At 31.6% G+C, this 26,747-nt stretch overlaps 1 protein-coding gene across 1 annotated transcript in view; it reads left to right on the forward strand.

Annotated features, from left to right (window-relative positions):
- eIF3c (eukaryotic translation initiation factor 3 subunit c) overlaps positions 1 to 26,747 on the forward strand; it is a 57,928-nt gene that overhangs the window by 15,291 nt on the left and 15,890 nt on the right. The window contains exons 8-14 of the mRNA XM_075382119.1: positions 689 to 827; positions 5,432 to 5,694; positions 8,331 to 8,540; positions 12,152 to 12,305; positions 16,730 to 16,945; positions 21,875 to 22,015; positions 23,994 to 24,132. Coding sequence (XP_075238234.1) covers positions 689 to 827; positions 5,432 to 5,694; positions 8,331 to 8,540; positions 12,152 to 12,305; positions 16,730 to 16,945; positions 21,875 to 22,015; positions 23,994 to 24,132 — 1,262 coding nt within the window. The remainder of the gene's footprint in view (positions 1 to 688; positions 828 to 5,431; positions 5,695 to 8,330; positions 8,541 to 12,151; positions 12,306 to 16,729; positions 16,946 to 21,874; positions 22,016 to 23,993; positions 24,133 to 26,747) is intronic.

Genomic DNA, 26,747 nt, shown 5'->3' on the forward strand with positions numbered 1-26,747 from the left:
TGCAAATTTATATCAGCTTAGTGGGTGAGTAAGCAAAATAATTTTGTATAATTAATATAGATTTCACATTTGTGGTAAGTGCCTTTCTTATTTTTATTGGTTCGTCCAATAAGAAGATTTAGTTATTCAGTAATAAGTACCTGAAGGGCTCTGTCAGTTGTTCTTGGCATTTTCCACTTCATGTCAAATGTAGCAAACCAACCTACCTGCATTTTGACTAAATCTTAGCAGCTAAGGTTATTTTAAAAATTGAATACGTTCTTATATAGTCATGGGAAAGGTTTCAGTAGGCTTAGTTTTGTGAATCAACCCACTTTGTTGTTCAAGCTACATTAAGAAATTTTTTCTTAAATTTAATTAAGAAATTCATGTTAATACTAATTATGATACTTATTTATGTTTTTCTTCTAATTGACTTAAGGAAATATTTTTACAAATATGTAATTTATAAAAAAAAATCATTGTGTAATAACGTATAATTGAAGAGAACTCATAACAACTGATGAGAACTCAGTAACTGTTATTTCAGAGAGAGTTATCTCTGCTTCAGGGATGTATGTGCAGCACATACTGTCCAACATGTATGCGTAAGGTAAGCATATATTTTAAAGAATTAAAATTAAGAGACAAAAACTTAATATTATTTTTATCACATGGTCATTTTCATTTATTGTCTGTTTTGACTTAGGACTACTGATAAAGATGATGATGATAAAAGGGAACGTAAGAAAGATAGAAAAGAAAAAGAAAGAAAGAAGCGACGTGATGAAGATGATGATGATGGTGAAGGTGTCTGGATTCCTGTGACAAGTGGTGGTTCATTATCTGTGAGTTTAAAAGCCTTTTGCCTAGATTCTGATCTTTTAAATGGATCAGTTTTAATTTTTAATAATATATTTTTCACTTAAAAATATGTTTTAGATGTAGATGCAAATTATGTTCTGTACTATAAAGATTGAAAATGTTTTAAAATGTACGAAAACTATCTGATGAAATTGTTTAAAATATATTTTTAATTTTTTTAAAAGTATTATTTTCTATGAGTTATCTTTCTGTTTAAAACTGTTTTTACTGTTAAAAAAAACATTTATTTGATAACTGGAGATAAAGGTAATTTTTTGAAATATGATTAAAATAGATATTTAAACATACAGTTTAACAATATACCTTACAGAAAATTTTTGAAGTTATAATGCTTTAAAACAAGGTAAAAAAACTGCATTTACCATTTTTTAGTTTTTTATTTAAGACCAAATATTTGTTTTTGTTAGGTTTAACAGTTTGTATCATTATTCACAGTAGTTCTGTGATCACTAAATTTGACAACCAAGACATTTTTTATCGCCAAACAAACAGTACCTATAAGCTTCTTTATCAAACATTCTTGTTTAAATTTCCTTGGTCTAGGTGATGATGAATACCACCATTGCATTGACTGCTGCTTTACCTAATTCAACTTTCATGTCTGATAGCAATGTAATCAAACAACCTCATTTTTGGGAGGGAGGAGTTTATTCATGGCAAGACATTTTTCCTTATATGTTTAGTTAACATCTTTGGCATACAGCTTTTTATTGTCCAGTTTTTTAATCAAAAACTTCAGAAATCAAAGATCATGAAACATCAGAGACAATTGTGACAAGGTGAAGTGCTGGTAAGGTTTTTTGTTAACTTTTTCATTCAAATCATCCGTTATCACTGATGGCCAGCTGCTTCATTCATCATGAATGTTCATTTACCTTCTTGAAATGAATGGCATTTATTTCTTGCTTTCTTACGTAAGTGTCACTCATAATATTCGGCCTGTATATGTACGTCAGAAATTTGCCTGTGAATTTCAGCTACAGATTTGGTCTTTGCTATCAAAAATCTGATTCTTCTTTATGTTCACTCTTGGTAGTATCATGAACTGTACATCGACATGTGTAAAACGCCATCAGTATATTGCATATACAGGTGGCAAATTCAAAACTAAAAACAAGTATATAAAAGGTGCTTGTTATAACGAGTGGTTGTACAGAATTCACATTGTCAGATGGGTAAATTATATAAGGCAAAGGGAAGTGTAGAAAAATAAGGGGGTAGAATTTATCTGTAGAATAATGGAGGCCATACAAGAAATGAAGGGGTAGAGCTAATGGGATCCAATTTTAAATAAAATAGTGTATATTGGGTATTGATGGGAAGGGAAGGGAAGGGATTATTCAGAGTGAGCAACATAAAACCAAACCCAAAATGAAACCGTTACCCAACACTATTTATGAAAGACTCTCACACAACTTCCGCAACTAGTGGATGTATATGTTACTACCAGTTGTTGCTGGCATTTGTCAGGTATTGGTTACGTGTCAGTGTAGTATATGTATTATGGGTGCAGCTGTTTTTGTGTAAAATGCCTTATTCAATCCAAGAGAAGATGAGGCCTATATTGAGTGAGGCCTATATTCGTTCTGGATTGTTTGAAGAATCATATCAAGTATTTATAGAAAAATTTGCGAATGCCAGAATCCCAGCGTAGCATAATAAGTGGTGTACAACAGGTTTGGTTTCAAATGCAGAACGAAATAGGCAACCTTCCATTAGGACTCTACAGGCCATTGTCGATATTGAAAGTAGAATTACTGCCAGTCCAAAAAAATCACTATTCAGGTTATCCTAACAATCTGGTGTTAAGTACATATCTTGTAAAATTCTTCATAAACTAAAATTGAAACCATACAGTGTTAAAAGTGTGCAACAACTGAAGGAGACAGACAAACCGAAACAACTTTATTATTGCAACTGGCTTCTTAAAAACATTGTGGGTGGACAGATAGACCTGATGTCATATTTCATGACAGATGAGGCATGGTTTCATTTATCCAGCCATGTTATTTCGCAGAACACCAGGTATTGGATGGCGAGATATTCGAGCATCCATTTCACGATGAGAAATTGTTGTTTGGTGTACAGTTTCCGATAATCGTGTAGCATGACCAATATGTTTTGACCAGACTGTCAATACACAAGTTTAGCTCACAATTGTCAAATAATTATATGAGCAATTAACTCAGTGAAAAAGAATACAGCTTCTTCCAACAGGATGGAGCAACATGTTGCATATCAAACGTCTCACTGAATCGCATTCATGTAGCTGTCACAAATGAACAAGCTGTCAGTAGAGGACGATGGCTTCCATGTTCCCCAGAGTTGTCTACTTGCGATTTTTTAAAGGAGAGAGTTTATGCATCTAATCCCCACAATATTGATGAACTGAAAGTAAACATTCAACGAGAAATCAGCGCAATTGACAACAATGTTTCGCGTTAGACGACCTTCTATATGATCAGTTGTGCACAAAAGTGCATCAATGTCCATGGTGGTTATTTTGAACATCTTTTGTAACAATAAGGTAAATAAAATTAAATTTACAACATTTAAATTACATTTTATGTTTTTCTTATTTAATTTATCCGTATCATTCATAAAATTTCATTTCATTCCAACGTAACCTACCGATCCTGCAGCGGTTATGTTATGGGTTCGGTTTTATGTTGCTCACTCTGTATAAATAACAGTAACAAAAGAAATTTTATTAAATGTATTTTTAAGCTTTGAGAATCTATTGCTGTTTAATTTAAGATTGATAGAGAAGAGGGATGTACGCTCTATGTTCAATAATTGAGAAATGGAAGTATAAATCCTGTGGTTTAGTGAAGAATATTTGAGAATTAATTTCCTTAAGTTCCTAAAGCTAGGGAAAGTTTATTGGGTTATATTTGTTACATTAAGATAGAAAGAAAACTTGAAATGAGAATTCAGTTACAAAAATCTGATGTGGGCACCACATAACTTCCTTGTACAACTATTAAATTACATATAAACATTTTTTTTAAATGAAAATTTTTATTTCATTTATAACTTTTGTTACTTACATTTTTTTTTTTATTATTTAATTATTATCAAAAATCTTTTATAGAAGTTAATAATTATAAATAAATCAATATATTTAAATTTAAAAAAGTTAAAAAAAAGGAGGTGAAGTCTGATTCAAACCGATGTGCCCCTTCCCCTTCTAAGATCCAAATATTTATTATTGCAACTGGCAATAATAAATATTGCCAGATGAAATTTAATGTCTGAAAAATTAAAAAAGGAGGAAACAAATCTGCGTTTTGTAATGGAGTTGACATTGGGAAATGGCATGGTAAGCTTCCTGTGAATTATATTACTACTGAATTTGGGAATCGACTTGGTCTTCACAAATGAGAGGCACTATAACTGAAAAGTTAGTAATTATTTTAAATTTATAACCATGTCTGGAATAGATTGACAAGATCCAATAACGGCATACTACCCTTGTAGTAGAAAAACCATTTGGTGCTACAAAAAATTGTTAGTATATATTTTGTAACTGAATTTGTTAAATGCATGTTTTTTATATTCTATTTACATTATTGCCTTGCTGTTTTTATGATATTTTATTAAAAATAATAAGCTGGGTTATCCCGTACAGCTCTAAATATTTGACCAGTTGCCAAACCTTCAGAAAATCGTTTCCACTCCATTCATAAAATTGGAAAAAATGACGCCAGAGAAGTGTAAGGAATAAAAGAATTGAAAAGAGTCTCAAGAAAAGAATTTAAAAGCTGCTGACAAAAGGAAATAAGGAAACAAACTATGTAAATGTAAAATGTATCCAGGAAATTCCTGACTTTATAAACTGTTTTGAAGAGTTCATAAAATATACTGTAATTAATTATCAAATTTAAAAATAAATTGTGTAATCTTCCATTTTCATATAATTAATAAATAATGCAATTAAGTTTATATTGGTTTAGTTAAACCTCCTGCTTTGTATGTACATTCTGATTGGAGTTTCTGGTATCAAGAAGGAAATACTGATGCTAGATGCCAATCCCTTTGATCGGAGTTCATTTTTTAATTAATTATTTAAATGAAATAAATCATGAAAGTCATGTTTTTCTAATATTACTCATCAATAAAAACCCCAACTAAATTAATAATTAAAATCCTGGCACCAGTAGATTGTATTAATACAGAGTCGGCAGTCAACAAAAAAAAAATTTAAATCTATTGTAAAGATCTATGAGAAACATTTTTTATTCCAATGCTCCTAATTCAAAAAAATTAACATGCATGCACTTTTGCAGCATAGCCAGGAAAGTTATGCATTTCATTGCCAGCTTTTTAACTTTGCACATCATCTTCCAATCCAAAAAAAAAAACAAGCTGTTATCCAAATGTAATTCGAAGTAATGGAAATTCAAAAATCAAAATGTTTGTTCTTGTCTGTGTCAGGTAATTAAAATAAAATCCATAGTCATTTTTTCATTAGTTGATATATTTTTTTATTTATTGCAAAGTAGATAGTACTTTCTGATTAATATTATGGTAGTTTAATTGTACAACTTATGTTTTATGTTGTTAGGAAAAACCTAAGATGTTCCCTAAGGATGCAGAAGTTGATACAAATCTTGTAGTGAAGAAACTGAGTGAGATTGTGGCTGCAAGAGGGAAAAAACGCACTGATCGAAGAGAGCAAATTGATTTACTTCATGAGTTGCAAAGCATTGCTGATCAACATCACTTAGGGATTGCTGTTGCTATAAAAATAAAACTTGCAATAATTTCTTCTATATTTGATTATAACCCTAAGGTTTCTGACGCTATGAAACCAGAATATTGGGCTAAGTAAGTTTAATTTTAATCTTATTTTATTTTACTGCTAATAAATTTTTTTTACTGAAACAGAGATTTTTGTAACTAGAGACCAAAGTTTAATCACTGGTAATACAGTGATCTGCAATCTGTGATCTATAATAAAAATTGCTAGCACCTTATTGCAACCTCTTCCTTAGGAGACTTAACTATTTAAATAAACAGAAATACTATAGATAGTTTCAGGGAGGGTCCTTATAAGAATTTTATCTGTTACCGATCCTACAATAACCTAGGAAACAAGTGTTTGTAGAAAGTGGATTTTGTAGAGAAAATCTTTTATATGACATGATAGCATGTTACCTTTTATGACTGCATAGGATCTCTTTAGTCAGTCCATTATTCAAGTCTCTTCGATGGGACTGTTTGGGCCTTGAGGTCCTCCTAGTACTCCATACGTTCCGATTTTTGTCCCCTCATGTTAGGAATTCTTCTTGTGAGTGTGAATTGAATGTTTTTGTTCTTGATTTTCTTGTTTAATTTTATCAAATTACAATACAACATATCATTGAAATGAAAACAGTAACTGAGTCTTCCAAAATGTTTACATTCTGGATTTTACAGTCATGTCCATGCATGTCTATTCGCTTTCATGTTTAAAGTAACTAAAATATAAGCTATCTCATTATAGACATATCAGAATATTTTGTGTAGTAGGTCTACATTATTATCTGAAAAAGTACATGTGAATTTTTTGGATACATTGTTGACAGTTAGAAGAAACAGTGTTTTTAGCAATTTTGATGGCTTCATTACTCTTCAACCCCTTTGAGTACAAAATAAATTTTATATGGTTTTAAAGTACATAAAAAGTACTTAATGTAGTAAAAATTTTAGGTTTTTGACCCAAAAAAAAAGATATTTTCAAAATCTTACAATTTGGTGGCTATTTTTTTAATGGACACTGTAACAGCCCAGTTAAAAGGTAAAAAACAGGCCTGTTACCTTAAGCCCTTCATTATTTATTTTCGGCCCAAAATTTGAAAAAAAACAATTTGTAAATCTCAGTAAACATTATAAAATTTGGTTATGTAACAAAATTAATTTTGAGTAAACTAAGATAAAGTTCCATCTTTATTCTTTCCAAAAAGCCCTTTTTGACCTATATGATGTAAAATAAGAATGCTACAGCCCATGGAAAAAGTGTTGAAAATGGCTGTTTTTACCTGTTGGCAAGTAAGAAAACAGTCTATACTCAAGAAAATTTTTTTTTTAGTTTGGCCACTACATGGTTAGTAGTTATCATACACCAAATATCATCAAAATCAAAAATAGTGATACAATAAAATATTTGAAAATTAAAATGGAATACCCCATTTTTTGCAACTACTTGTGCGTGTGTGTGGAGGCAAATGCAGTTACAATAAAATTTTTAAAAATTTGTTAAATTAAAATGGAATACCCCATTTTTTGCAACTACGTGCGCATGCGTGCATGTGTGTGTGTGTGTGTGTGTGTGTGTGTGTGTGTGTGTGGAGGAAAATGCAGTTACTACTACTGGATTGCCAGGCCAGATGTAATACAATGTGAGTATAAATATACTGGTAAACATACAATTTAACTATAGTGAATGTATTTTTATATACTTAAAAAGAAATTACAAAAACATAATTTTTACCCATTTATTTTCTTATCCATTGCTCTTTTGTATTTCACAAAGGATTCTGTTTCAACGAAATGGGAAATGTTAAACTATCCATTGGAGCTGTCCTTAGTTGGAAGATGTCACTTAATAAAAGTTTTACTGTATATTTATTTAATATTTTTTTATTATATGTACTTTTTTTTTGTCTTCAGTCATTTGACTGGTTTGATGCAGCTCTCCAAGATTCCCTATCTAGTCCTAGTCGTTTCATTTCAGTATACCCTCTACATCCTACATTCCTAACAATTTGATTTACATATTCCAAACATGGCCTGCCTACACAATTTTTCCCTTCTACCTGTCCTTCCAATATTAAAACGACTATTCCAGGATGCCTTAGTTTGTGGCCCATAAGTCTGTCTCTTCTTTTACATTTATATGTACATAAAGAGAAATATTATATACATTTTAAAATTTCAGCATTCGTATATGTTATTGAAAAATATAAATTACGTAAATACAGAGAATACTCCTGTGACCTTAAAATTTCTTAAAATTCAACAGATTTATTAAATTAAGAGAAATTTACTGTTTAAATCACAATATTGATTTAAAAATTTGTAATTTTTTTTTTAATTTAATAAAATAGATGAACTAGTGGAGGAAATGGTTTTTTGTTTGTTAACAGATAGTTAAACTGCTTCAGAAGAATTGAAATCTTTATAGTATATTCTAAATAGCATTTAGCATTTTTTTTGTTTAAAGAAAGTAAATAAATCTATTTCTGTTTCTGCCGTTTAGGATGCTATAATTTCTGATGAGTAGTATTGTTTCATTAACCCTTTAATTGCTAAATGTTTATCTTGCAAACTAACAGAATGTAATGATTAGTTTTACTTCACTATTTATTTAATTTAAAACAGATATGTTTGTTTATGGTACATTTTATGAAGATTGTTAATAAAATTTGTAACAGTTGATTAAAAACGATTTAAAGAAGTTAATTTCATTATTTGTTATTTAGGTTATTAGATCGTATCTCAGAAACACTTGATATGTTACTAGCTACATCTGATATTGTCATTGGAGAACATATCACAGAAGAGATGGAATCACTTGATAAACCTCCATATCGGCTCAGAGGATGTGTTCTTACCGTTGTAGAGCGTTTGGATGAAGAATTTACAAAACTTTTGAAAGAATGTGATCCTCATAGTAATGAATATGTTATGAGGTAATTGTCTGAAATTAATTGCTATAAAACTTAAGAATTACTTTTTGTTTTCATTTGTGACTGGTCTTTTATTACACAAAATATTTAAACATGTGTTACACAATGTATTTAAATATGTTATCCACATGAGTAAAAAATTGTACAACATTATTTATAGAAAGAATGTATGACTTTTTTTATTAGTGTTTCATGAATAATGTTAAAAAAGAAAGCATTATCTTTAATTATGTGCTGAATGTTTTTGACTTTATTACAACTCTTCTATACACATAATATAAAGTCATCTGGGTAATGGAAGTAAGTAAATGTAGATAGCCTTTCAGTCTGTTTACCTTTAGTCAGTCCTTTTATACAGCTTATCTTGCTGCTCCCCAAAAAGAAAAAGTAAAAGTGTGTTAGGTGTGAAATTATAGAACTGCTGAAGATATCTTGAAACAGTGCCCTGGAAGTTCAAATGGTGTGTATGGTAGCATCACCTTTGTTGAAAATAGTCATCCAGTTGTATATCACTTTTTTAGAATTTTCCAATGAGCAGAAACACAATTTTTGAGCAATATTAGTATGCATTTATAAAGTTTAAAAGAGTATGGGATCTATAATTCATTATCAGTTAATGACTATCCAAATACAAACATTTTCAGAATGCAGTGGTTGCTCATGAATGGCAATTAAATATTTATATATATCCCATAAATGAAAGTTATACAAGTTGATATAATTAGGTATGAAACTAACAGTTGTCTGTGAAAAAAAGTTTCACTCGGTACTTCAGATTCATTTCGTTGAATGAAATGTTTAATCTACTTACAATATTGTGACTAGTTAGCATTTTGTCAGTGTTATTTATTTATTTTTTTTCAATTGGTGTCTTAAAAGGAAAATAGTTGTATTTTTGTCTTTCAGCCATGTAAACTTAAATGAGTTTTGACTCTTGTATCAATTTCCTTAATTTTGAAGGACCTACAAACTTTTGATAAAAGACTACAAGACTTTTAACTAATTTAAAACTTTCTGACAGACTGCTACATTACTGTCTTTCTGCTCTTGTGTTAAGAGTTTTGGAACAAACCGGGTAGCAACACTGTATTCTTAATTTTTCGGTTAGGATTTTTTGGCTCGTACCCACCAAAATCTCAATTTCTTCTGCCATCTTGTGAATTGTTAAACATTGCTTTGACCTAATAAAATTGTTCATTTGGGCAATGTGGGATGTCAATGACTTTCCTGAGTGGCATTGTTCTGTTAGATTCTTTTTAAAAAACTTGGACCTGTCCTCCTGTAAACCTCAGTCGTTCAGCAAACTCTGTTTGCCAGAAGGCTACTTCAAATGAAAACAACTATAGGTGGTTGTTAATTGTTTGTTAGTTTCTGCACTATGCAGTGATGCCAACTGCACCTCTAAATTCCTCTAAAAGTACCAGAGAAAAAATTCAATTATTTTTTTTAATAAACTTGAAATAAATCAATTTCCTGTTCAAGTTATAATTCCTATGTTTATATGAACAATCTTATTTTAATTTGTTCAACAGATTATTTTAACCTGCGCTATGTTGTGCTTATTATGAAATAAAATGACACATGTCTAACTGCTCATGAAAGGAAGAATGTCTTCATTATCAAATCCTTGTCATGTAACCACTTAAAATATAGTGTCTGTAAAATAATGTGGGATTTTAAATGATTATAGCTTCAACAAAGCATTGTTGAAGCTAGACATAAAGGTAAACTATACATTAAATGAAAAATAAACACTCTTCAGTTTCTTACCTCTTCAGTAAATTTTGATGTGTGTTCCCTTAGTTGCCCTGCAGATGTGAAGATGATATTCAATCTCTTGATATATATTGCAGAGAACATCCAGCATGATAAAAGAAAGCTTCAGTAACCTCTTCTTTTAATGGTCCAGATTTTGAACTTGAACAAAATGTACTTATGTTTTTACGTAACCCTAAATTTACAAATCCACAGGGGGTGAGGTCTGGAGACTGTGGTTGTTAGGCAATCCACTCTTCTCGTCCATCCCATCGCTGAGGAAACATTTCGTTAAGAAAATCCCGTACAGTAGCAGCAAAATGTGGAGGAGCTCTGTGTAACTGGGAAATGGAATTGTCCGGTATTTGGAGTGCTGCATACCCTTCTAACATATCAAGGAAAATGTTCCCATTATTGTTTTTATCAGCCAAAAAGAAGGGGCCAATAACTCTGTCTTGCCCAATAGCACAACACATATCCACTTTTTCACTGTCACACTGATGTTCAATAACAGCATGTGGTGGTTCAGTACCCCATATATGAACATTATGCCAATGCACTTGTCCAGAAACATGAAACCTCGCTTCATCACTGAAAATGAACTTGTTTAAAAGATCATCATCCAGTTCTAACCTATCCAGAATGTATATAGCAAAATCAAATCATTTCGCTTTGTCTTGTGGATAAAGTTGTGACACCTGAATTTTGTTCATAGTGAAACGTAACCATCTTTTTTAATACATTTTGAACAGTTGTTTAAGGAATTCCCAACTGTTTAGAACAACCCATCAGGTTGGTCTAGTGGTGAACTCATCATTGCAAATCAGCTGATTTCAAAGTCGAGAGTTCTAAGGTTCAAATCCTAGTAAAGGCAGTTACTTTTATATGGATTTGAATACTAGATCATGAATATGGTGTTCTTTAGTGGTTGGCTTTCAATTAACCACACAATTCAGGAATGGTCGACTTGAGACTCTACAAGACTACGTTTCATTTAAATTCATACATATCATCCTCATTTATCCTCTTATGGTGGTCCTGGTTCTGAAAGCTAAACAGAAAAACAAAAGCTGTCTAGAACACTTCGACACAGATTTCTTCGGACTGTGCAAGAAACTTGTTTGCACTGCTTCAGTCATTTCAACAGACACTGTTGGCCATCCTGGATGTGTTTGCTTCAGTAGGCTGCCTGTTTCTTTGATTTGTTTGTCGCACCACCGAATCTTATTTTCATGTGGGGAGGAGGTGGTCTTCATTGTACACATGACTGTATTCATGCCTAACACATGTAACTGACTCAAAAATAGCAAGCCATAACACACATTGAACCTTTCTCTTCACCATAAATATTATGCCTAACATGCACATGCTGCTTGTGTTTACAGGAAACAACAAGCATGTGCTAGCTTTCGCACATACAAACTTGAGTGTTTCTCTTTTTTGTAACATAAAGTTCATCTCTCTACAATGTTTTGTTCAAAGCTATAACTCTTTAAACCCCACTATAATTTTACAGACACCCTAAATAATAATGATAATTTCCAAAATATGGGTAACAAAATGTGTGTTAAGTTGAATTACATATGACGTTTGTAGTTGGAACCTAGTATTTGTCTTAAATTTTCATTGATGTCATTTAATCTCCTTATTTATTGAAACTGTTACATAAAAAAATTTAGTTGTGTTCATTAGTTTAAAGCTAATATGTTTATTTCAAAGAAGAAAAAAACATATTGAAAGTCATGAATTTCAAGGCCAAATTTTAGCACGATATTTGAAAGATGTTTCTATAGATTTTTCCTAAAATAAACTTTTTTTATTCTACAACATGTAACATAAAACATATTTATTTTATACAGGTTAACAGATGAAAAAAAGGTTTCAAACATTATAGATAAAGTTCAAGAGTTTTTAGAGCATCAAGGTGTTCCATCAGAATTGTGTGGAATTTACATGCGAAAGATAGAGCATCTCTATTATAAGTTTGATCCTCTTGTTCTGAAGCAGAAGAAGGTGAGTTAAGAATGAATATTTTTTGTATTTCTTTCAATTTTCATAATCAAATCCACATGTTCATTTTTAAAGAAATTTTTATATCACTTGGTAGGTGAATCATCTTCTATCTCTTAAAGTGGGAATTTTACAAAAGCAAAAACACTTTATATAGTTTATAACTTCAAAAATGTTGATAATAGATTTTTGTGATATGCATGGTCTTCGTATCCTGGGGCTTTTTGAGTATTTTGAAAAAATTTTCTTTGACTTTTTACATGTTTAGAAAGAGATCAAAATATAGTTCGTTTTAATTTATATGAAATATGTATTTTACTTACAGAATTATGATGTATAAATTTTATAAATCTGTACAAAATAAAAAATTGTGACTTCTGTTTTAAATGTAATTAGCTGTAGTGTGGTAAAAACTGCCATAAAAACCGAAAAACAGCTGGTGAGCTGTAAAACCGGTCCATGAATTTTATACATAGTCTCTTGTCAAGATAATCAGAAAGAAGTCTTTGGAAAAGAGAAATTATGAAATTATTGTCAGATGTACCTGTGTAAATTTCAAATTGAAGTACCATGTGGTTGACTATCATAAGCAATACATAATTTTATGTTGCATTTATCTGGCTTGTTTTTGTTATAAACATGAAATCATATCCTGCCTCTAACTCCATATACCCCTTCATTAACTGTCAAATTTTCCCTTGAAGAAAAGCATGCTGGTTACTCAGAAATTAAATGGTTCAAACAAAGGCCTTAATTTGTGCATAGGATCATGACCTACTGTGTTATAAGGTGCACAATTTCTTTTTTATTATCTTGTCTACAGTCATTGTAGGTCTCATATTTTTTCATTTGATATATTTTAGTTAGCTGTATTTAATTTAAAAAATTTAGTAATTTATGAAAAAAAAAAGATTTAAAAAAAAAGTTTGTTGTCATAAATTACGTAATTCTTTTTAATAATTTATTGCAATATTATTTAGTAAGCGTTAATTTTTTGAGATTAACAAATGAAATGCTAGTCATTACTTTACATAATTGTGTTTTCTCACATATAAATTTATATAATAATACAAAATTGATGTGGGATACCACATGATTTCCTTGTACGCCTATTAAATTACATATATACATTTTTTTCTGCACTTCATTTAGAATTTGAAAGTGAGATATGATCCTCCAATTCTTTAATAAAGTGGACAGTTACACAGTTGCTGAAATATTAGTTTTTATTAACATCAAATATTTATGCAATTATTAATTCAACAATCTTACATGAAATATTAGGATAGACTAAAAGTCCCATTATTACTCATATTATTAGATCAGTATTATTTGTATCTTCGTGAGTTGCTGATTAACATTAGTTTCAGATTTCTGGTGTGTCGTATAATCGTATAAATAAAAGTTAATAATAATTAACTATTCCGTTTAGTGAACTCCTGTATACTGATTGCAAATGTAACTTTGACCTTACGGTGTAAAATATTCAGTTTTTATTATTGGATTATTTGGTGAATAAACAAAAATGAAAAAGAAACACTCATACAGGAAAAAGAAAGATAACTTGAAGAGATATAGTTAAATAAAACCACAAGAATATGAATATGAAGAGGAAGAAAAATTAAAAACGAGGGAAGAATAAAAAAATTAAGAAAAGATCATACATATAAAGAGAAGAAAATTTTAAAACCAAAGAAAGAAGAAAAACATTAAGAGGAGACGATAGATTTAAAGAGGAAGAAAATTTTAAAACTAAAGAAAGAAAATGTTGCAAACAAAGAAAGAATAAAAACATTAAGAAAAGATGATAAAGAGGAAGAAAACATTAAGACCAAGGAAAGAATAAAAAGATTAAGAGAAGATGATGAATAATATAATGAGGGAGAAAATTTGAAAACCAGAGAACATGTACACACATTACGATCAGAAGAATTACATCAAACCAAAGAGCGATTAAATGAGCAACAACAAAATACAAATAAACGAAATGATTATTGTCTGACAATATCAGAGGAGTAACGAACTAAAAGATAAGAATTTTTTTCAGTTTATTAAAGATCGAGCATGTATGCCTCAGTGTATATGTTGTTCTAGCAAGGGTCTATTTTTCAGTCACTCTGTAGTTAACTTTAACGTAGATAAAATTAAATAGAAATAGAAACTAGAGAATCCAAAAATAATACAATTCTAAATTATAATTTTTAATTAACATTAAATAATCAGATATTTCACCAAATCTATTACATATACACATATGTAGTAATGCCTATTAAATTACATATCACAGTTTTATAACTTCGCAAATTTCATTTTATTTCACAAATAATTTCTGATTTCTTTCATATTTTTTCTTTATTGTTATTGAATAATTATTTTTTGTAATTTTTTTTACAATCGTGGGTTAATTATTAATAAATCCATATATTTAAATAAAAAAAGTTAAAAAAAGGAGATGATTTATTTGAACTGATGTGCCTTCCCTTGTAGATCTAAATATTTCATTAATTAAAATTTTATTTGGCTACAACTCTGGAACCAATGAAATAAGTACCACTTATGATACATCGTTGAAAAGCTCTCAATGAGGGCTTATTTCTCCAGTTAAGGAAAAGTCAAGTATCCAAATTTTTGGGGATTATCACTTTTTTGTTCAGTCAATTGCAATCATTAGGGGAGGTGTACAACTAGATGTTACAACAGTTCTAAATCCAAAATTTCAATATCCTACAGCTAATTGTTTTTGAGTTATGCAAGATTCATATGTACAGATGTCATGCTGAGACTAGTCAAATGGATCATGGTTGGTCAAAATGGAAATTTCCATTGAAATCTGAAACCGAAATTTTTCGCGATCACAATACTTCCTTTACTTCATACAAGGAAGTAAAAATAAATAAAAAATCTGGAATATAGCAAATCAAAATACTGCAGTGTTATATAAATTTTAACACATGTGGCATGTAAAATGTTTTTTTTTATTAAATAATGTACAAATTGCTAATAAATAGTAAAATGATATTTTATTTTAAAAAAAATATGTGAGTAGATTTGTTATTAAAAATTATGTTTTTTTAAATTTATTTTAAATTTGTTTTGGAATTAGTTCACTACTAGCTCAAAGCTTGTGTGTGAGAACATGAAATGAAAATGTCTATAATATATGAAAAATGCCTATCACCAGGACTCAAACCTGAAATCTTCCAGATGAAAGACTGGAGATGCTATTATTAAACGGAGGTTGACTGAATTTAAATTTATTGAATTGTTTTGAAGAACTATAAAGTGGCTCATTTTCCCTCCTGCATGTGGTCTGCTTCATTGGATACCAAATATTTACAAAATAGTGAATTGTTTAGCTGTCTCCACAGTGTCTAGCCAGGCCAAACAGGATGCCCGGGGTTTCTGGCATATCCAATATTGCTCTCCCCACCACTGGTGGTCCAAATGATTTCAAATGGGGCGTGGGGTTAGTGTCTTACAAAATATCTTACAGTTCCTTCAGAGTCTCAGACTTACTTTTCTAAGTAATTGAGATGTTATCCTGCATGCAGTGGGAGAGGTTTTCGTAAAATATTTTAAAAGATGTATCCAATTGTAAATAATTTCATAGTCATCATTGTCTATTTCATTTAACATTTTAACTCTGTTATTTAACAGCTATTTAATCCATAGTTTATTTTTATCTAAAATTAAATGTAATGGAAAAAGGCAGTATCCTTCTTTTTATTTAAATTTGTTGGTAATGTGTCTCAACAAGATGCACTTTCTCACCATGAAAACAAAGTTGCAATGAACCATAATGGGGTTTGTAGGATACTCTGGCAGACTGCCTGTGGATAAATACATCCTGCTTAGGTGGACTGCATTCAGGAAAGTGAATGAACCACTTTCCTGAAATTTTATTAAAATTTCAGTTAGTTTATTTTCAATTTTAACAAAAAATAAATAAAAATTATTTTTATTTCATTAATAATTATTTGTATTACAAATTTAGTTAAAATTTTATCATTAATGGTAATTTTTTAATTTAAAATGTTTTAATTCTTTATTTTTCACTAGTTTCATTTTTAAAATATTAAACAATTTTCCTTAAAGAAATTAATGCTTTAAACATACAAATGCAAGAATATGCAATTAAGCATTCAAACATATTGCAGTAGTGTGTACATAACTTAAATGTAAAGAATTCCCATTTAATTTCTTTTTGTAAAGAAAGAAAAACATGTTTTGCATCTAATCATTGTTAAAGAAGTGAACATTTTTTCAGCTAAGAATTGGGATATATGAAATCAGATTGACTTTAAAAGTCTCCACTAAATTTTAAAACAGCTTAAGACCAGAAATATTAGTAGAAATATTAGTATAATAATAGTTATAATTTTGTAAGACTTTATTGTTATAGTGAAAATAAAACACTGTTTTTACAGGGTGAAATTCCATCTACAGAAATAACAAGTGTGCAAGTAATGGATAAGCTTTGCAAATTCATCTATGACAAAGATGTGACAGATCGACTTCGAACAAGAGCAATTCTATCGCACGTATATCACCATGCGCTACATGACAATTGGTTCCAGGCCCGTGATCTAATATTGATGTCACATTTACAAGAAGCTATCCAACATTCAGATCCAGCTACACAGGTATTTTAATTTTTTAATCTATAGTCTTATAAAGTGGTTAGTGGTTAGTCATTTTAGTGGATTACATGTTATCTGATTTTTGTTTTATACTTTCTTTCCGCATGAAGCGCGGTCAACGTTAGACGGGCGGCCTGTTCGGCCGTCCTGACGTGCGTGTGGAATTAAGAAAGGAAACTATCGACCGTTGTGCTCTTTTGATGGTAGATGATCTATCTGCGGTTCGGTCGCTACGCCGTACGGCTAGCCCGATAATGTTTTGCGGACTACCGGCCGCCGGGTCGCTTCGGCATGCCCTCCGGCCGGGCGGCGTTCGCCGGCGGACTCAGTCCGCCGTTCGTTCGCCGTTCCGGCAGCGGGAAGCTTTTGTTTAGCTCCCTGGTTGATCCTGCCAGTAGTCATATGCCTGTCTCAAAGATTAAGCCATGCAAGTCTCAGTACAAGCCGAACTAAGGTGAAACCGCAAAAGGCTCATTAAATCAGTTATGGTTCCTTGGATCGTACAATCCATTACTTGGATAACTGTGTTAATTCTAGAGCTAATACATGCAAACAGAGTCCCGACCAGAAATGGAAGGGACGCTTTTATTAGGTCAAAACCAATCGACGTCCGTCTTCCTCCGGGTCGACGGCGCTGTACTCCTTGGTGACTGAATAACTTTTGGCAGATCGCACGGTCTTCGAACCGGCGACGCATCCTTCAAATGTCTGCCTTATCAACTGTCGATGGTAGGTTCTGCGCTTACCATGGTTGTAACGGGTAACGGGGAATCAGGGTTCGATTCCGGAGAGGGAGTCTGAGAAACGGCTACCACATCCAAGGAAGGCAGCAGGTGCGCAAATTACCCACTCCCGGCACGGGGATGTAGTGACGAAAAATAACGATACGGGACTCATCCGAGGCCCCGTAATCGGAATGAGTATACTCTAAATCCTTATACGAGTATCAATTGGAGGGCAAGTCTGGTGCCAGCAGCCGCGGTAATTCCAGCTCTAATAGCGTATATTAAAGTTGTTGCGGTTAAAAAGCTTGTAGTTGGATCTCTGTCCCACACCGTCGGTTCACCGCCTGTCGGTTCACCGCCTGTCGGTTCACCGCCTGTCGGTGTTCAACTGGTGTGTATGCGGGACGTCCTGCCGGTGGCGGTCCGGTTCCCTGTGGGTACGTAGGGGCGTCCTTGCGCACGCTTGCGTCGTCCCCGAAGGCCTGTGCGGTGTATCCGGCCGCCTTTTCAATCCCGTCACGGTGCTCTTCACTGAGTGTCGAGGCGGGCCGGCACGTTTACTTTGAACAAATTAGAGTGCTTTAAGCAGGCCCTGTCCCGCCTGTATGTTGTGTGCATGGAATAATGGAATAGGACCTCGGTTCTATTTTGTTGGTTTTCGGAATCTGAGGTAATGATCAATGGGGACAGGCGGGGGCATTCGTATTGCGACGTTAGAGGTGAAATTCTTGGATCGTCGCAAGACGGACCGAAGCGAAAGCATTTGCCAAGTATGTATAGTAATTTTTTATAGTAACTTAACGATTTTATAGTAACTTCCTTCCCTTTTTATATTGTCTACCAGCTTCATTTGTTTCCGACCTTTTGCTTTCCTCCCCGTTATAAATCCCTGCAATGCCGTCACCAACAGGCAGTCACGTTTCAGCTAATGTCCCAACTAACTGTATTTTCTTTTTTTTTTATTATTTTGATGATCGCCTTCTCTTCTCCCATTCTATGAAGCACCATCTCATTCCGAAGTCTCTCCTCATAGTCCACTCTTCCTAATAGTCCATGTTTCTGCCCCATAAAGGACCACATTTCACACAAAACACTTTGCAAGTTTTTTTCCTAGTCACAGATCTAGTTTGCTACATAGCACTCTCCTCATTTTGTTGAATGGTTCCTTTGCCCTAGCAATTCGTACTTTAACTTCCTGATGACACTTCATATCTTCCTTAATTAAGCACCTCAGGTACTTGAAGGATGCCACTTGCTCAGCTTTATTTCCCCCAATCCTAATTGTTGCCCTTTTGGTTGATTTGATAATTCTCATGCTTTTTGTCTTCATTATATTTGTCTTATTCCATATTCCTTGCAGGTTTGATTTATTCATCTCAACATTTCATTCATCATGTACTCACTCTCTGCCAACACTACCATGTCATCAGCGAACCTAATGCACTCTATCCTCCTTCCTCCAATATTTACACCCTTATTGCCAGTTAGACTCTTTTCAATTATCGTTTCCAGGTAACAGTTGAACAGAGTCGGTGACATGCAACATCCCTGCCGCACCCCTCTCCCAACTCTGCTTTCCTCCAATAACTCATTCCCAATCTTTATTTTTACCTTCTGCGACAAGTACAGATTTCTTATTCATCTCCTGTCCTTCCAAGCAACTCGTTTTTCCTTTAAGATTCCCAGCAATTTATCCCATTCCACTCTTTCAAATACCTTCTCCAGATCTATAAAGTCCACATATAAATCTTTGCTTTTCAATTTATCTTTCTATTACATCACTTGTTCCCTTACTTCTAAACTGCTCTCCCCCAATTGATCTCTCTAGTCTTACACAAAGTCTCCCATTCAACACTCTTAGTAATATCTAAGCTGCATGCAATATAAGGCTAATTGTCCTATATTCTTCACATTTCAATGTATTCTTCTTCTTTTCAACTGAGTCCATGATAGTAGTCATGAAATCGTCTGGCCAATCACCTTTCTCATATATCGAATTACACAGGCTTGTGATATCTCTAATTCCCTTTTCTCCTAAACCTTTCCATAACTCAGTTGGTACTTCATTGACTTTCATGCTTTCCTGTTCTTCATTTCCTTTAAGGCTTTTTCTACCTCCTTCTCCATAATGTAACAACCTTTCTCCTCCTCACACACTTCTGATACATCTTCAATTCCTAGGATTTCTGGTCTTTTATCAACTTCATAAAGTCCTTCCACATATCATTTCCATCTACCTAAAACCTCTTTCTTCCCATCAACCACCTTCCCATCTTCTGTCACTATTTCCATTCTATTTTTACTTTTTCCTTTTTTACATACCAGTTCCATTCTCTCCAGTTCCTCTTCTTAATTCATTATTTAGTTTCCTGTATATCTTCTTACCCTCTTCTGTTTGCTGATCAAATTTTTAAAAATATTGATTTTTGAATTTTTTAAATTTGCTTTATTTAAACTTAAGATTATTAAAATTTTAAATTAATAATAAACTGTTTGTAATAATTTTCAATAAAATATCATAATTCACCCCTACCCTAAAAAATAATTTAAGGAAACTTTTTTTTGGTTTTACATTTTTCAGTAGAAATTTTTTTAGTTTCTTCCATTTAATATAGTAAATGTAGGAAAATCGAAAGAATTTCTTGGAAGGTGATTTTTTATGTGGGTTAACAGAAAAAATACTCATTTTTTTATAATTTAAAAAAATTTTTTTTTTGTTTATTTAGCATAAATAATTTTACAATAAAACTTCATCATTTATTACCCTCACCCCATAAAAGAAATCTTAGGTAATTTTTTCATGTATTATTATTTTACAACTATATTAAGAATAAATAACCACTGCCAGGAAATGTATACACAGCTTTGTTTCTATTTTTTCTACTTAAAATAAGCTAAATTTTAAACACAAAAAGTGTTTGCAGGTTAATAAGGATAAACATAAATGGTACCATCTTAATATTTAATATTAAACGTTAATTTTAGATTTTTATAGCCGATTTTTTTCTAAGAAATTATAAAAAAATTGTTTAAAAGACTACATATTGCCTCACCTGTATTAGCTGAAGAAGTAACTGAATTAAAAAAATTTTAATATTTTCTTCTAATAATTATTAATACTTTTGTCTAGAAAAATTTAAATGTTTAATATAGTACATTTTTCTGTATATTACAAAATTAATGTTACTTAATATTAGAAAAGTAACATTATATATTTTTGATGAAGTCAGTTGGTTAATTTTGATTGAAATAAGGTGAACATAATTATTATTGCCTGTAAAACAGTTGAAGTTAATTCCTTAAAATATTTATTTATAATACCTTAAAGGCATTAGGGATTTAGTTATATAGCAGGAGTAGTTAATTATACATAATACTGTATTAATTTATGTTTTTTACTTAATATGTAAATGTACAGGAATAAAATAATTTCACTTTGCACTTTCTTCAGTTAATGAGGGATTAATCAAACTTATGCAGAAAAAGAACCACCTTTTAGAGTTTGTTGATTAGTGTCCTTTTATGTCATGTAGTAGTAATAGGTTATAAGCATTACTACTACTACTACTACTACTACTACTATTAATAGTGCGTATAGATTATAAGCACTTTTTCCTTAGATTTCATTCAATACTGGATTATGAAGAAAAAATGACGGGATACTTCAACATTTTATCTCAGTTCATTTTTGTTGTTAATTAAACAAACCAAAAATAAAATTAAGGAGATTATTAGAGAAAGAAAGTTGAAACTTCAGATATATTTACAAAAAAAAATTCTGCCTTTCTGCAAAAACTGGATTGGACTTCATAAAGAGTAGATATAAATGAATAATTGTACCAATTTTCATTGTTCCATTATTTTTTTTGTTTTTTATTTTCTGTTATTACAAAAGTATAGTACACAACTCCACCTTTCTGTGTTCATATTGTAAATAAACAATCTTATAATTGTTTAGGTTGAATGTATTTGCATATATAATAATTAGCTGTATTGTTTATTAATTATTATCACTTTATTTTGAACAGGTTTTTGGACGAGTTAGCTGCTGCTCTGTTGTAATATAACCAACTTAGTCTTTAATTAGTAGAATAAAATGATTGCATTTTGGTAGATAAATAAAGTTTATAAATTTGTTAAATAACTTAAAATTTTAGCATATTGGAAATTACTTATTGCTGCCAATGTAATTGTGGTTTTCTTTCAGATTTTGTACAATCGTACAATGGCTCACCTAGGACTTTGTGCTTTCCGCCATGCAAATATTAAAGATGCTCATAACTGTTTGGTTGATTTGATGATGACAGGCAAAGTCAAAGAATTGTTGGCCCAAGGCCTCTTGCCTCAGGTAAAATAATAATTTTTTAACTCTCATCAGAATACTCATACATTTTAAGCAAATGTGTTAAACTGTAATAAAATATACAGGTGGGCGGGAAGTCCCTTTAAGCTAGTTGTGAAGTTATTAGGATTAGCTTACCTTCTATGGATCTAAAACATCTGAATAGATTCCATCATGTTCAAAGCACAGCTGTATGCGCCACCATGTTTGGTTGTTCATCCGCTACAGCATATCAGGGGTGATCATTTCCAATGCTGACCAAACAGCATCTTGGAACTGCTCATTATTGAAATATCTGTGTTTTTGGGTCTCTTCTTTTGAAAAACCCCATAGTGCATTGTCAGGTATGAGATCAGGGCTTCTTGCTGGCCAAGTCATGAAGCCAGTAACTTTTCTGACCACATCCGATCCAGAAATTCGGAAAAATTTCATTTAGGCGTTTGTGGGCATTCAAAGCAAAATGCGCTGGAGCAGCACCTTCTTGTTCAAATGTAATGATGTCAGCAATCCCATTTGCCATTAATTCTGGAAGAATTAATGACAAAATTTGTTTTTTGCGGGTTTATTTTTTTGAGAAATTCTTGATCATTCTCATACAACTTGAGTTGATTAAATGCTCCATTGAAAAAATAAGGACCAAGGAGATGTTCAGCTATCATCTCAGCCCAAATGAGGTGGATGATGTTTGATTTCCTCAAATAAGTGAGGATTGTCTTTCACCAAGAAAAAAAGCATTTGGTTACAAGAGCTTTAATTATCACACACTTATCTGATAAAATGGCATTCTTTTTATTGTTTGCTCTTGGAAAGCATTTAGATAATAATGGACACATAAACACATCAATCAAGGTCATTGTCACTGAATTCATTAAATGTGGCTGGACAAAAACATTTAATTTCTGCATATGGTCTTGCATTGTAAATCTTGGAATGCCTAACTCTGCAGAACATTTGCGCATTGATTTCATCAGTGATCATTGAATCGATGCCTAAACAGCAGCACATGCCTTAGTTCGAGTGGTCGGTCTCCTACTGCATGGCACATCAAGAACATTTCCTGTTGTAAAAGCCTTCTTCTCACATGTGAGTAATATTTGCCGTGATGGTGACGATTTCCCAAAAAGCTTGAAGAAGTCATTCATAATGTTCTCCAATGTTTTATCAGTGTGTGGATATTCATTGACTCACACACAAGCTAACAAATGCTTTTCAACAGTGAACGCCTTGTATCTACCATCGTTCCACATTCTACTATGACTAAGGTCATCCCATCATGAATGAACACACCAGATAAAACTGTAAACCTTTTTAACTGATGGTACCTTTACACATGGAATATTCCAGAGTAGATTCCTGAAAATTGAAGATTATGAAGTAAGTAAAATGCGAATGGTCAAAATAACATAAACCAGTTACTATTGATTACCAGAGTCAAACTACATTTTATGTAATATCATAGCATGCTGTTGGAAAGTATTATTGGCAGGTGACCATTGCAGTTCATACCATTAGAAAAAGAAATACTTTACATGAGATTACATGGCTAGATAGAGTTCATGATGTTTTTCTCTACAAATAATAAGAAAACTAATCTGTCAATTTTTATAGCTGGTCAACAGTCAAAGGTTTTAGAATGATATTGCAGTTTATAATTCATGTGACTTTTGAAATAGTTTAGGTATTATATATAAATGTTTGATTATCTCACTAACAATTATACATGTAAGAATTTAACTGAAAAAAAAGACGTGGTATCTTTTCATAATAAGATTGGGTCATTTTCAGGAAGTTTTATGTTATTTTTTAATTTTAGTATGTTAAAATATTAATAAAATCTGAATTTTTGTTTACTTATATTAGGAGAAATTTTGTTGTAGACAGATATCAATAATCTTCACTGTGTTTTTTCTGTGATTTTAATTCTTTATATTCAGCCAATAATAATTAGTCAAATACATTAAAATTTATTCTGTTTAATTTTCAGAGGCAGCATGAAAGAAGCAAAGAACAAGAGAAAGTTGAAAAACAGAGACAGATGCCATTCCACATGCACATCAATCTGGAACTGCTTGAATGTGTGTATTTAGTTTCTGCTATGCTGATTGAGATTCCATATATGGCTGGTATGTTGTAATTTTATTAAGTATAACATACACTGTTATTTATCTTAAACATCTTTCCTATCCTCATTGGTTCATATTAAGCTTTTATTCTTGTTAACCCTCATTATATCTTCATTTTTCACTTTGTCTATCCATTTAATCTTCTGACTCCTCAGTGCTTTTCTTCTTTTTTTTATTGTCCATTTTTCATATCCACAAAGAACTATACTTCCAATGTAACACTTCCCAAGACACTTCTTCAATTCTAACTCTATCTTATTACATAATAACAATAGCTAAGGAAGTATCTAACAAAAAGAAAGTTATTCTTGTTTTTATTTCATTTTGATTGTGAATGTTCTTTTCACATTGGTGTCTAATATCACTAATATGTCAACACATCATTCACTGAAATATAGTTACTACATCACTATAATTCGTACACTAATACGTAGTTTGTTTAGAAAATAACCGAACTTTATTTTTTTAATCTTTATTATTAATTTTACAGATTGTTGGTCCTTGTCCCCTTCAAAGTATTACCCTACCTTATTCACACATTTTTCCCCAGCAGTGTTTACATTTAGCGAAACAGTCCTGGATAGCTTCATTTGAAATGGCTTTTAAAGTTTGTGACAAATTTACTTTAATATCATCAATAGTCTCAAAACAGTGTCCTTTCATCACTGATTTTAATTTCAGAAATAAGAAAAAATTGCAAGGAGTCAGGTATGGTGAGTAGGGAGGCTGAGGGAGAACAGTCATTTTTGGTACAAAGCCGAGTTTGCGAGCGCATTTTTGTAGTAAAGGAACCATGAGTTGTCTCGCCACAACTCTGGTCCCTTTTTGCAGATTTTTTCATGTAACTGTTGTAAAACTCCTTGATAGTATGTACAGTTCACTGTTTCACCTTGAGGCAAGAATTAAAAATACATAATTTCATTAAAATCGAAAAAACAGAGTGTCACGCTGACATTGGATCAAAATTAACGTATTTTCTTGGGGTGTGGAGATCCTTTGCGAGTTCATTGTGATGATTAAACTTTTGTTTCAATATCGTAGCCATAAACACAGTTTTCATCTCCCGTTATGATCCTTTGCACGAATGTTTCATCATCATTGGCTTGTTCAAGAAGATGCAAACAAACATCTACTGCAAACATTCTTTTTGCTGTTTGATCATCAAACGAGGAACAAACTTTTCTACAACTTGATGCATGTTCAATTTTTCAGTCAAAATATGGCATAATCCAGTTAAGATGCTAACCTCTTCTACAATTTCTCTGACAGTCAGTCAGCGATTTTCATGCACCACATCATACCAGATTGAGGGTCATCTTCAATTGACTGACAGCCACTTTTAAATCATGAAAACCATTCATAACATTTTGTACAACCTGGAGTATCATTTCCGTAAGCTTGTTTCAAAAGTTGAAACGTTTCTGTGAAAGTTTTCCCCAGTTTCAAACAAAAATTTTACGTTGTATCATTGCTCCTGAAAATCGCATATTATAAAAATCACTACTATCACTTTAATACATTGCACTCAAATAACAATAACACAAAACTAAATGACATATTAGTAATCCAAAAACATGTGGTTTCAGAGGAGGTTATGCAGAACACAATGCTGTGGTTGGCAACATTGTGTTCACTAAATATCTTCGTTGGTACATAATTAAAAATGTTTGGTTATTTTCTTAACAGACCCCTTAATAATCACTAATTGTCATTGTTGTTTCAATTATCCAACTCTTCTGTTTTTTTCTAACATTCATTAGCCTATTGTTTCCTGTTCTCATTCCTTTAGTTTTCCTAACATACATTTTCTTTCCACTCTGTCATAGTGTGTTCTAATTTTGAAATTGTCTATTAAATTTCCTGCCTAAAGATTCATGTCATCTACATTGGTATAATTCTGTAAATAATTTTCAGTCTTCCCAATCAACTCTTTGATTTCTTAATATTTTCATTAAATAATCCCATTTGATGCAGTTAAATGCATTTCCACTCTATTAGACATACTTATTCATTTACCTCTTTCTAAATACCTCTCACTGGTAGTTTTTATGAGATCAATTGCATCCTTATCCTTTTCCCTTCCTGAATTCATATTCCCTTATGGAATCACTTGGTTCATTCTTACTAAATCTTGTTTTCACAGTTTGCAGAAGAATTTTTGTTGAATGCAAAATTAAATTTAACTGTCCTGTAATTTTGAAACTTTACTGCTCTATGCTTTTTGGGAATTGGAATCAATGATATTTTAAGAAATTATATTATTACAAGGTTATTGTATTAAATATTATATAACCACTATAGTAGGTTATATTATATAGTTTTACCATCTTGTAAACTTGTTCATTAATAAATTTTAATCATAAATAATAATAAATATCATAAATAATCATAATTATTAATACATTTTTGGCAGTTCTCTTCTATTCCTATAGTTTTTCCATTCTTTATATCTTGCATGTGAGGGCAAGTGAAAAATTATGAACACTTTCGCCATAACAAACCTTCAAGGTTGTCTTACTGCCTTCTGTGTAAGCATGCTTAGAATTATGACATTGCGGTCACATATTTGAAATTTGATCCCAATTTTGTCATTTGCCTTCCAGCTATTTACAGTG

The sequence above is a fragment of the Lycorma delicatula genome, chromosome 1 (assembly GCF_047948215.1).
Source record: "Lycorma delicatula isolate Av1 chromosome 1, ASM4794821v1, whole genome shotgun sequence".
Taxonomy (NCBI): domain Eukaryota; kingdom Metazoa; phylum Arthropoda; class Insecta; order Hemiptera; family Fulgoridae; genus Lycorma; species Lycorma delicatula.